General features: G+C 38.9%; 1 protein-coding gene and 1 long non-coding RNA gene across 4 annotated transcripts in view; both read left to right on the forward strand.

The window, feature by feature from the left end:
* Positions 1-12,365, forward strand: part of PLEKHA8 (pleckstrin homology domain containing A8) — a 62,655-nt gene that overhangs the window by 32,075 nt on the left and 18,215 nt on the right. The window contains exons 13-14 of one of the 3 annotated variants that reach the window (XM_017527086.2): positions 10,446-10,507; positions 12,020-12,275. The exons of 1 other annotated variant lie outside the window; for it this stretch is intronic. In XM_017527086.2, the coding sequence (XP_017382575.1) occupies positions 10,446-10,507; positions 12,020-12,082 (125 nt within the window). In that variant the 3' untranslated portion in view covers positions 12,083-12,275. Of the gene's footprint in view, positions 1-10,445; positions 10,508-12,019; positions 12,276-12,365 lie in introns of those variants that run through there. One more of the 3 variants, XM_017527084.2, reaches the window with a different exon arrangement.
* On the forward strand, positions 3,199-9,976 carry LOC108303304. The gene is made up of 2 exons (XR_001824776.2): positions 3,199-7,746; positions 8,062-9,976. It is a non-coding gene; the product is annotated as an uncharacterized LOC108303304 (long non-coding RNA).

A 12,365-nucleotide genomic window follows, 5' to 3' on the forward strand; every position in this document is an offset into this window, starting at 1 on the left:
AAAAAACAAAAAAACAAAAAAAACAAAACCAGTGCTCAGTCGTTGAGATTAGCATCTATTGTTGTGATAACAATGTTTTGTCATCATTATCATCCTCATGATATATGAAGTTAATAACCTGCCAGAAAATAACACTTACTTGTCTCAAATCAGAAATGGAAAGTTTACAAAGCTTAGGTGCCAAGCCAGAAACTTCTCTTCAATCTGATTTATTAGTATGGAATTTTCACACCAGTGGAAAGACTTCTCCACCTGTTGGAAATGCAGAAGATACAGGGTTCAGCACTGTGTGTCCACTGGACTCCACATGTCTCATGCTGCTATTACTTTGTTAGGGCTATCTGTGGGAGGGGAGTAGGATGATGCTGATCCCATTTAGGCCACTGCAGGAGCTGAGGTGGAATAGAACCCAGCTGCTTATGGGCTTTGACCCCCTAGAGATAGAAAGGAAACTGAGGATATACCATTTCTGTCCAGTCCCAACCCCGATTCTGCCCACTTTTCTCTCCCATTCTCTTCTCAAGATTTCTTATCAAACCTTGTACTTGATTTGGAGACTCGGCCCAGGGGATGCTGTTGACTTTGTGAAGAAAGAAGAGACTTTGAAGGGCAAATGCTGCTTTGTGACTGCAATAATCACAGCCAATCTCAGCTTTTTCTTCCCTCTCTTCTCCTTCAATACTGCTTTAAGTGGAAAAGAAAAGGGAGGCTGTAAATTTGACATTTTTATCCTGATGTTCAGGCTTATTTCACAGAAGATGTTTATAATTTAAATTGTGTCTGATTGTGGAAATCCCTGTTTTCTTGGCTGCTGCTCAGTGTGAGAAGATAAAGTTCCCCTATTAAAACCACCCTCCCTCCAAAGTTCCCCTATTAAACCCACCCTCCGTCCCCCACAGACACAACAAGCTCTGTGCAAATGGTTTTTTGAGACATGTTTACACAGTAGGTATTCAGAACCTATAGGCTCCTTGATGGATATTTCTTCTGGGATAATGGCTTCTTTTTTCTCATTTCGAAGTCCTGGCCTTTATAAGTAGAACTGATACCTTGTTTGAAATGAGGGAGGATGAATATGTAGGTAATAGAGTATGTGCAATTTATATGCCATATATAGGGAAATTTGTTGCTTTTTTTAAATTCTAAAGTTGAATTTAAAAACAGCTATCATTTATAGAACACCTAACGTAACTACTACACTAAGTTCTTGATATTTTATTTAATCTTCCGAATACTCCCCCTTTCCAGTGAATAAACTGAGATTTAAAGAGGATAAATACCTTCCCTAGGGTCTCCAAGTCTCCATCACTGGTTCTCAAGCTGGTCCAAGGACAGCAGCTTCTTTATCACCTGAAAACTCATTAGAAATGCAGACTATTAGGTACCATTCCGGACCTGCTGAATCAGAAACTGTAAGGCTGCGGCCTGGCAGTCCATGTTTTAGCAAGTCATTTGGGTGATTCTAATCCATGCTGAAGTTTGAGACCTAGTCATCTAGACTTAGGCCTTTGAGGTTCACCTGTCACTTGTCTACATCTTAATCATTTTGAGATTTTGACTGCATCTAAGAGATGATTAATAAGCAGGAGTAAAAGTGCTGAAATTAGTTATAGCATCAGTTTATTTTGCCTCCTTTTCATCATAAGTAGACAGCTTTCCAATGACTTAAGAAAGCTTTATGGTGAATGTTCATGAAACTTGTATGGTCTTAGTGGCCCTTGAGACAGGACATTTATATGTAAAAGTCCTAAATAACACAGCGGAAGTCTTGACTCTGTTACCTTTCTGGAAAATGCATCTCTAGTTACTGTATTGCTGCAGTTCTGTGACCTGGAAAACTTCTAGCATCTGGAAGAACACCTTAGACTTTACACTGCCCCTTTTTGCACTTGAGCCATCACTTGGCTTCCCCATAATGAAGATCAGAGTGGAACATTTTTTTTTTTTTTTTTTTTTTTTTTTTTTTGAGACAGTGTCTTGCTCTGTCACCAGGCGCCAGGCTGGAATGCAGCGGCACGATATCGGCTCACTGCAACCTCTACCTCCCAGATTCAAGCAATTCTCCTGCCTCAGCCTCCCGAGCAGCTGGGACTACAGGTGTATGCCATCACACCCAGCTAATTTTTGTATTTTTTAGTAGAAATGGGGTTTCACCATGTTGGCCAGGATGGTCTCGATCTCTTGACCACGTGATCTGCCCACCTCGGCCTCCCAAAGTGCTGGGATTACAGGCATATGCCACTGCGCCCTGCCCAGAGTCGATCATTTTGAGTGGTTTCATGCTGAGAGCTGCTCTTTTCCCTTAGTGTCCTAGAACATTCTTTAGAGGTCATTTTTAGGAGGGAGTTGGGTTCACAAGACAGGTATGTTTAATAATCTGCCTTAGAGCTGAATTCCCATCCATTGCATATTCCACATCAAAAAGAGGTTTTGGAAAGCATCCTTGCAAGTAGAAGGAAGAAAAGTTGCTCTGGTATTTCATGCACCATTGTATTAAATGTTATATGCTGTGTGCTCATTGGGATAGCATATTGCCACATATCTCACCTCAGAATGATTCCATAAATGTCAAGTAAAAATGAACCCAACCAAGATCTTTTTCTGGCACAGAATAGAAAAAAATTTAAAAGGATGCTCAGTCATGTACTTAATATGAAAGGCTTTCATAGACAAGGAGAGATAAGTGAGATAAAGTCAGAACTCATAATCAGATAGATATTTAACATCAAATCATAACTTGGCCATTCTAAAAATCCTATGGAGCGTGAATTGTAATACTCTTTGCAGAACCATTCGCAGCATATGCCTCCATTGGCAGGACTGGCTGGCAGCACAAGTGTTAGTCTTAACAGTGACTGAAATTAACACAGGGCATCTCTGGGTGCTTGTTTCACCTCTTTCCACCGCTTATTGTCCATACAACTCATTTTGCCTTCAGCTTAGTCACTATAAAGAATTCAGAGGTCACTTTCCTAGTAGGTCCACTTTAAAAAATGCACGCCAAAGTGCTATAATCCCAGCGCTTTGGGAGGCCAAGGCAGGCAGATCACTTGAGCTCACAAGTTTGAGACCAGCCTGGGCAACATGGTGAAACCCCATCTCTTCAAAACATACAAAAATTAGCCATGTGTGGTGGCATAAACCTGTAACCTAGCTACTTGGGGGCCTGAGGTGGGAGGATCACTTGTGCCAGGGACATTGAGGCTGCAGTGAACCATGTTTGCACCACTGCACTCCGGCCTGGGTGACAAAGCAAGACCCTGTCTCAAAAAAGAAAATTATAAATAATTCAGGCATTTAACAAATATCTACCACTTGATCTAACAAAAAAATAGTTCAATACAAGTTAAGTGCCCACGTGTCACCCCTTAATCCCATGACTCCTATTGTTTTCCAGATATCATTATTCTGAATTTGCTGTTGTTCATTATGCAATGCATGTTTTATACTTTTATTATATATTTATGTGTCCATAAGCAGCATCTAGTATTGGACTACATGTTTTAAACTTGTATATATGGTACCATATTGTGCACATTCTTCCTTCTTCACTCAGTATTTTCAGATTTTAGCCATCATTGATGCTTGTAGTCCTGGCTCATACATTTTCCTTGTTGTTTGGCATTTCATTGTATGAATAGACTACAGTTTAGAAAAACTAATATGCTGTTGATGGACACAGTTGATTACAGATTTTCACCATTAAAAGCAACTCTAAAATGTCCATGTTCCTTTCACATATGTTCTCTATCATATAGAAAATTATGATGTCCACACAGCACACGAGAAAAAGGAGGAGGCTTCTCACAGCTAAGGGTGACTGGGCCAGGGGCTCTGGCTGTCTATAGACTGGTAATTCATTGGGTCTTACGGCTTGAAAAGCTGTGCTGCCAGAACAGTGATTCTCAAACTCTAGCCTGTATTAGCCTCACAGATTGCTCTGTAGGTCTGACGTGAGACAGACTTTGCATTTCTAACAAGTTCCCAGGTGATGCTGAGGCTGCTGGTTTGGGGACTATACTGGGAACTGCTGCTGTAGTACATAATACAATGGCTGAACAACATGACCAGATACTGCCAAATTGTTGTCCAAAGTCTGTAATTATCAGCAGAGTAGTGAGAGTTCCCAATACTCCACATTCTTTTTAGCACCTGTCATTGTCAGCCTTTTAAATTTATGCCTGCTGGCTATAAAATGATAGAATATTGCCAGAATTTTTGTTCTTAGATTACTAGTAAGGTTGAGCAGCTTTTCCTGTCTTCATTGGCAATTTTCCTTCTCAGTGAGTTGCCTGTTACGTACTTTGACCACTTTTCTCCTAGGTTTTCTTTATCAATTCCCAGGAGTTCTTTATATTTCCTGGGTATTAATCTTTTTCAGTTATGCGTTAAAATGTCTTCTGTCAGTCTGTGGCTTGCCTTTGCTCTTTATTTATGGTATATTTTAGTATACAGAAGTTTCAGTTTTTATGTAATCAAACATGTCATTCTTTCTTTATGGCTTGTACTTTTTATATCTTGTTTAAGGAATCCCTTTCTCCCTTGAGGTCACAAAGATGTTTTCTGATATTTTCTTCTCAAACATTTTCTTCTCAAACTTTTGTAGGTTTGCTTTTCATATTTATGTCTTTAATCTTCCTGGAAGTTGTGAATGGTGTAAGATAGGGACATAATTTTATCATTTCCAATTAGAAAGCCAGTTGGTCTTAGCAGCATTTATTAGATCACCCATTCTTTTCCCCACTTGTATGTAATACTGACTTGAGAGAGAGAGATCTGTTTTAGATTCCATATTCTGGGCCATTGTTCTTTTGCCCACCTAGGCTTTAAAAAGACATGAATTACAGGATGAAGGTTCTTACTATTGTAAGTGAGTTACTGGACTGTTCTGCCTAGAAGTCATAGAACTTTAGGGCAAGCACATTTCCTCAGTGCCTGTTTCCCACCAGCCTCCTGCTAAAGTTGACTATCTGCTTTCAAATCTCCTAGTTCCTAATTCTTGCCTCAGAACTGTCTAGTTGAGCACATTTGCAGAGCTATGATTGTCATTTCCTTAGCCCAGTGAGTAATTCTGCCCTTCCTGGCTTTGATTAACTACTTCCCAGTCTTTCTCTTAAGACTTAGATTGGCATTTCTCTCATCTTCTCTACAAGCCGAAATAACTTTACCAATTATAGGTGTACAGTAGAAAAACACTTTCCTATACATAGTTCCTGGACAGAATGGTCGTCCACCAACAGTAATGGAAGGGTTGTTCTCTCAGTTACTATAAAGGGTTTAGGCATAATCTCTAAATACGTAATAGCAAGTTTCTGAGTTATAGTAAATGAATGAGATCTGTGCTGTTTCCATAACGAGAATAAGGTGCCAATTCTTTCAGAGAAACAATTGGAAAAGGCATATTTTTCACTTTTATTACATTGTTTACAAAGAGTAAACACTAGGTTTTTGACAGAATGGTGTGATGCAACAAGAGTGCCCCCAGATCTCATTGATTTTAACTTTGTGACCTTGGGCAAGTGACTGCCTTTCTGGGTCTTCCATATCTTCATTTCTAAAAGGAAGAGAATTGAGCAAGGTGACTGTCAAGAATTCCTACTTGGAAATTTTGACTCAGTCTCTGGGGAACTGACACATCTCAGAGAACTGGGAGAAAGGTATCATTTATGTCTTTCAGAGGCCAAAAATACTCCCAGATTATAGAACATGCATTATGATAATGAATGGGTATTACAGTGAAGATTAATGTATTTCATTATCTAATCTTCGCTAGGTAACCAAAATAGGTCAGGCTTAGACTTTATCTTATTTTAATTCAGTCACTCTCACATGGCAGGGATATTTGCAGCCCCAGAAGTCAGCTAAGGACTTTGGAAAGTCTTTTTTTTTTTTTTTAATGACTTTTATTTCATTTGTTGGTTTTAAATTGCAGCAGTGGTCTCCTCAGTCAAGACCCAGCCCAAATTCTTTTGACACTGCCTTATCCCATTAGATCATCTGGCCCACATTTTGCCTGGTGAAACTCTCCTCTGGCAAGGTATAAGCACAACAAGGAATAACTGCTTTGTCTACTACAGCCAGGTGGGAAGACACAGATGTACTGCTGTACAAACAGTCTCCCATCCTTCAGCCAGGCTGCCTGTGCTTTTGGACTCACAGCATCTTTGTCTTCTTGCTGTCTTTTAGAAGAGGGCCTGGAAAAGAGCATCTATGCCTTTTTGAATGGTTAACTTGAATGGCAATATATAGGAAAGGCATAAGGTCTCTGAGGTTGGTATAGCACCGGATCCAGAGCTCTTTTAAACAAGCAGTCTGTCCAGTCAGGTGGGCCTTGGAGCTGGAGGCTTAGATACCAGGACAGCTGTATTTGATCCAGACTGTTAAGAAGTATGAACTTCATCTTGTTACTTCCCTACTACGATTCTGAATCAGAATGATCATGACTTTGCTAACTGAAGAAGAGAAAATATTGTCTTAGTTTTTTTCCCCTGTAATATTCTCTGTACAGGGGAAAAAAACTAAGAGAATATTTTCCCAGAATGTCCACTGTGGTTACCTCTGGAAGAAGGGATTATAGGTTTCTTTACTTCTTCCTTTTAAAATATTTTTTTTTATTTTCAACAACAGACATGAATCGTGAAACTCAAAAAAAGCAATGAATGTTACACTTTTCAAAACTTCCATTATGCCTCAGGTGGACGATCAGAATCTTTGACCTGATGGATAAAGGTGTTCACAATTTGGCCCCAACCCAGTCCTCAAGCTCTAGTGTTCTTCAGATCCAGTGAATTTTGCTCACCATTGCCCAGCATGCGATGACCTCTCACAACGCTGTGGTACTTGCTGTCTGCAGCACCATCTACCACCCTTCTCTCTACCCTACCCAGCTTCAGGCTTCCTTCTGAGAATTCTTTGTGTCCACACACCTCCCCCCTATCCCAGGCTGGATTAATTTCTCCCTTCTTTCTGTTCCTATAGCACTGCATACAGATATCTACTCTAGCAGTTATTGACTTATAGAATAACGATTGTTAAATGACTGGCTATTTTATAAGCCATCAACTTCTTGAGGACAGGGAATTTACTGAATTTAAATCACCTAAGCATACTACTGTGCGGTAGACTCAGCCTGGATTCTTGTTGAATGGAGCAGGTGTTCATGGTAGATATCCACCAGCAGATTCTAATGGTATTTCTTTATTTATAATGGCATTTAATGCCTTGCCTGGAATACTGTCACAAGAAAGAAAGTATAACTTACCCCTGAGGTAACTCACCTCAGGATGTTTTCTGTGGATCTGTACACCTTGCTAGCCCAGATGGCTGCTCACATGGTTGAACATTTGGTTGTGTTGCTGGTTTTTATCAGAGGCTGTACCTAGTATTCTCTCCCATCTGTACAACACACTTTGTGAGTCAGCAGCCCCTTTCTTCACATTTCACAAGATATCCTCACTAAGGTCTTATATGCCATCTGAAATTTCCCTGATGCCATATATCTTCTTACAGAAAATCACCTAGGTTTTGTTTGGTCTACTTGAAGACATTTATCTTTGACCAGGCCCTAGTTTACGCAGACTGTTCTCCTAAGAAAAAAGTTAAATTTACTTTTGGGTTCTAAGTGTTGTACCCAAGCAAGTTAAGGAATGTGCCACACTTTGAGATTGAATTATGAGTCCTTTATTATGCCTGTGACCGAGAGGCGGCTAATGCCCAGAATTTTCTTGGCACCTAAGAAAATGTTAGGTGGTCTTTTTTTTTTTTTTTTTTTTTTTTTTTGAGACAGAGTTTCGCTCTTGTTACCCAGGCTGGAGTGCAATGGCGTGATCTCGGCTCACCACAACCTCCGTCTCCTGGGTTCAAGCAATTCTCCTGACTCAGCCTCCCGAGTACTGGGACTACAGGCGTGCGCCACCATGCCCAGCTAATTTTTGTATTTTTAGTAGAGACGGGGTTTCACCATGTTGACCAGGATGGTCTCGATCTCTTGACCTTGTGATCCACCCTTCTCAGACTGCCAAAGTGCTGGGATTATAGGCGTGAGCCACCACGCTTGGCTAGGTAGTCTTTTATACCCTAGTTTTAAAAGGGAGGGGGAACCTAGCTGAAGCAAATTTTTTACAGAAGAAGAGTAGGCAAAAAGTTAAAAGATAACCTAGTACATGAGAAATAAAACAGTGCCAGGTGAAAGGGGTAAGGCTGTTATAAAAGACATACAACTTATAGATAATGGGGGCTCTGGGCACTTGACAGTACCTGCATTCCCAGGCTCTGCTGGGAATCCACTTAACTCTGCTTGGAAACCACTTAACTTGGCCTTTTATTAGCAAATGCATTCCTGGATGTGCCCAGTGTTAGCCTGCCCCAGCTACATACTACAGCTACATACTTAATGGTGGGAAAATAACTAAAATGAAGAAGCTAAGATGGAGTCTGTCTGGCTCAAGAAGCTAACATGAAGCCTGAACAGCTCTTAGTTTATGCAGACTGTTCTCCTAAGAAAAAAGTTAAATTTAATCTTGGGTTCTAGGAGTCTTCTCCATACCTGAATGTATTAGTTATTACTTACTGCTTCTGCTTTAGCTTTAGCGCACTGGATGCCGGCATTCCAATGTGTTCCTAAGCTTCAGAGAGCCAGGGGAATCTGTTGTTACATTTCACATGTGCAGTCTTTTATATAAAATTATTGCAATATATATTGAGTATATTCTTTCATATAATACGCATTTTGTGCAGATTTGAATACATAAAATTGAAATAGTAGGATATACTAAAAGTATTAATAAAGCTTCACTCCAGTTTTTAAAACAAAGTAGACTAGAATGACATAATTTCAAAGCTGGAAGGCTTGAGTTGATTGTAAACTGTGTTGAATCTGCAGTCACATGGCAGTGCCATTTTGGCCAGTAAAACGCAGATAATACCTGACTTCCTTTGGCAGTGTCCTGTGTACCACATTGCTTTTCACTGCATAGGAACTTGTACTTGTGGTTTTAGTGTCTATTTACCTGCTCTTGTTAGAACTGAAAATATTTTTGTAGCCTTAGAATGTCACCTAAGCATCCATAAAATGGTGGTGGTACTTGTGCTAGTGCTGCAACTAGCACATGAAAATAAATATTACTGGAAAAGAATTTAGATGTGGAGAAACATGAAGAAGGTCAAATAGCCCCCATGGTACACTGTGCTGTTAATTTAGGAATGAGTGCTCTGTAGCTAATGGAGATGATGCTTAGGAAATAAAGTGGAACATTGAAATAAAAATGCACCATGGTGATGTAGATCTGTGCCTCCTGAGAATGCATTTATTCCTGTGAAGAAATTCGTTTTGAATTTTGCATATATTGAATTATTCAAAGTTTATGCATCCATCTGGCTCTTGGGATTTTTTTCATAATTAAAATTATTATATGCCAGTTTCAAAATCTCTTTTTAAAATACATTGGGGCAAACAAAAAATAAAAATAAAAAAACACATTGGGATAAAAATTATAGGTTATTATTAAAGTATAAAACATGAATGACTTTCATTAATATAGTTCTCACCGATTGCTTTAGCTTAATAACTTCAAGACATTTTTTTCTTAAATATTTTTGAAGGGTTCTAGCTTTTAATACTGTATATCCAAGGTCATAGGGCCATTTAGGACAAACATTTGGCATCCCAGAATAGAATGTTAAAATTGGAAAGAACCTTAGAGATCATTTTACAAAGGAAGAAACAGATGGTTAGAGAGGGCAGCTGAGGGATTGGCTCAGGGTCACACAACATTTCAAAGTATTTCTAATTCTATTGTCTTAATTTTTCAGTATCCTTTCCTCCTCCTCTGTGTCTTTATATGTATTGACCTTTTCCCACCATGATAATAAGCTGAAGTTCAGATATATTTTATCACCCAGGGTAAGAGTGGAAGTATCTGTGTTTCTTTAAAAAAAAAAAAAAAAAAAAAAAAAAAAAAAAACCATGTGGGCTTTTTTCCTGCTTTAAATTTTGGGGGTTGAAAATCCGTTTGAACGGATTATGTAGATATTTGTATATTGTACATAATAGTATCGTGCTATTATGTACATTATACAAATATGGCCAAGCACGGTGGCACGCACTTGTAATCCCAGGGCTTTGGGAGGGCAAGATGGAAGGATTGCCTAAGCCCAGGAGTTCCAGAACAGCTTGGGCAACATAGCGAGACTTCATCTCTACAAAAAATTAAAAATCAATTAGCTGGGCATGGTCACCCACACCTGTAGTCCTAGCTACTCGAGGAGCTGAGGAGGATCGCTTGAGCACAGGAGTTCAAGGCTGCAACTATTACCACATCACTGCACTCTAGCCTAGGTGACAGAGCAAGACCGTGTCTCTTAAAAAACAAAAAAAAGTACATTATACAAATAGCACATCAGATTCTGATGAAAGTGTTCCTCATGGAGTTTTTCTTCTTTTCAAGATAACGCATATGGTAAAACATTGCGGCAACACCATGGCTGGGTAGTACGAGGGGTTTTTGCGGTAAGTGATCCTCTGTCTCTTAATATTAACTGTATTGGGTGTGCCAGTGGCTAGGGCTAGAAATCTCTTCTTATCCAGTTATTTATCTAGTCATTATTGCCAGAAACAAGGGTGTGTGTGTGTGTTTCTGTTTGCTTTGTTTTTGAGAAAAAGAACAAAATGTTATTTATTTCATTTACGTTTATAGGCCTTTGGTGTGTGAAAATGTCAGCAATAAAAAGTGTCTAAAATAGCAAAGACTGTAAAAGAAATATGAATAAGAGATTTGATGCTTTACCCTAGCGAATTCTAATTACCCCAGCCTATTCTAATGACCTTGGGAAGATTTGCCTCCTAAGTGGTTGCTTTTCTGGTAAGGTACTAAAAAGCTTAAGTATCCTAGCAGAAGTAGGTAGGAAGCAGCTATCCTACATACCTGTCATTAAAGGAAAATAATCATTCAGGTGATGAAGTCAACCTTATAGCTCCCTCTGCTGCCCATTGTATTCAATACTTTTCATTCTTAGGTCTTAGTTGATTTTTTTTCCCCCAATTGAATTTTGTCTTTGAATTTTAACTGTATTGGGTGTGCCAGTGTCTAGGGCTAGAAATCTCTTCTTAGCCAGTTATTTTCATTGTGAAGGTGTTTGTATTCATGTGTTTTGGCTGCGATTACCCACCACCCACTTCTTCGCAGCATGTTTAGGAAGAACACAAACCTGAGACTCTTAGTCTCCTGGGGAAATTACTTAGCCTGCTTTATAAAACAGCAGTAGTAGTTGGCTCCTTTATGTCAGCATTAACACTCTTTGATTCTTCCCATCCAGGGAAAGGTCAGTCTTAGTCAAATCTAGTCATGAAAAGTTAATCATGCAGTTGTATAACAGAAAACCTCATAGAATGCACTCACATTCTTTGGAAGATTGGGGAATAAAGCAGCCTTGCAGATGATATTTTTTACTGATGTAAAGGATACATAGTTTGCCTAAAGAAAGAACTGTTTAGGTCATGCTTTATTAGGACGCTGGTAAAGTGGGAAGAATGTACAGTACAAGAAATCAAATACTAATGAAAATGAAATATTTTTTGAAAGCATGGAGATTAAAGCTCCATGTCCCATTCACTGTTCACTGGGATAGGTGCTTGACCAAATGGAGCTACAAACTGTTTACCTTTACCTTCAATATACCTTTTATAATCATAATAGCTACCATGTAGCTATTGGATACCTGTTGTGTACCAGGCACTCTAACAGTAGAAAAAAATGTACTTTTAGCTTGTAGTATAATTTTATATCCCCCCAACTGAATAGATTCTATCGTGATCATTTTTAAATGCCATAAAAGAGTCTTTGAAAAAAACACTTTTAGTGACTGTATAATATTTTCCTAGTATGGAGATGTCATAATTTATTTGCTTAGTCCTCTGTATGAGAGACTTAAACTGCTCTAAGTTTAGAATAAAACAGGTTAGAAATAAAACAGCATCTGTTTACATGCATTTTTGACTAAAACTCTTATTTCCTCAAAATAGGTTCCTAGAAGTAGAACTGCTGTGTTGAATACCAAGAACTACAACCACAGTTTACAATTTTGAGCACTTAACATGTACAAGATGTTCTTTTAAGTGCTTGACATATATAAATTTCTCAGTCTCATAACCCTGAGATAAATTCCATTATTTTCCCTGCTTATAGACAGAGAAACATGAGACACAAAGCAATGAAGTAATATACCCAAGGTTGTACAGTAAAAACATCTTGAAGGCTTTAAATATTATTATTATTTTTTATTTATTTTTTTTGAGACAGAGTTTCACTCATGTTACCCAGGCTGGAGTGCAGTGGCGCGATCTCATCTCACCGCAACCTCCGCCTCCT

Source organism: Cebus imitator, unplaced genomic scaffold (genome assembly GCF_001604975.1).
Source record: "Cebus imitator isolate Cc_AM_T3 unplaced genomic scaffold, Cebus_imitator-1.0 Scaffold45, whole genome shotgun sequence".
NCBI classification, from domain to species: Eukaryota; Metazoa; Chordata; class Mammalia; order Primates; family Cebidae; genus Cebus; species Cebus imitator.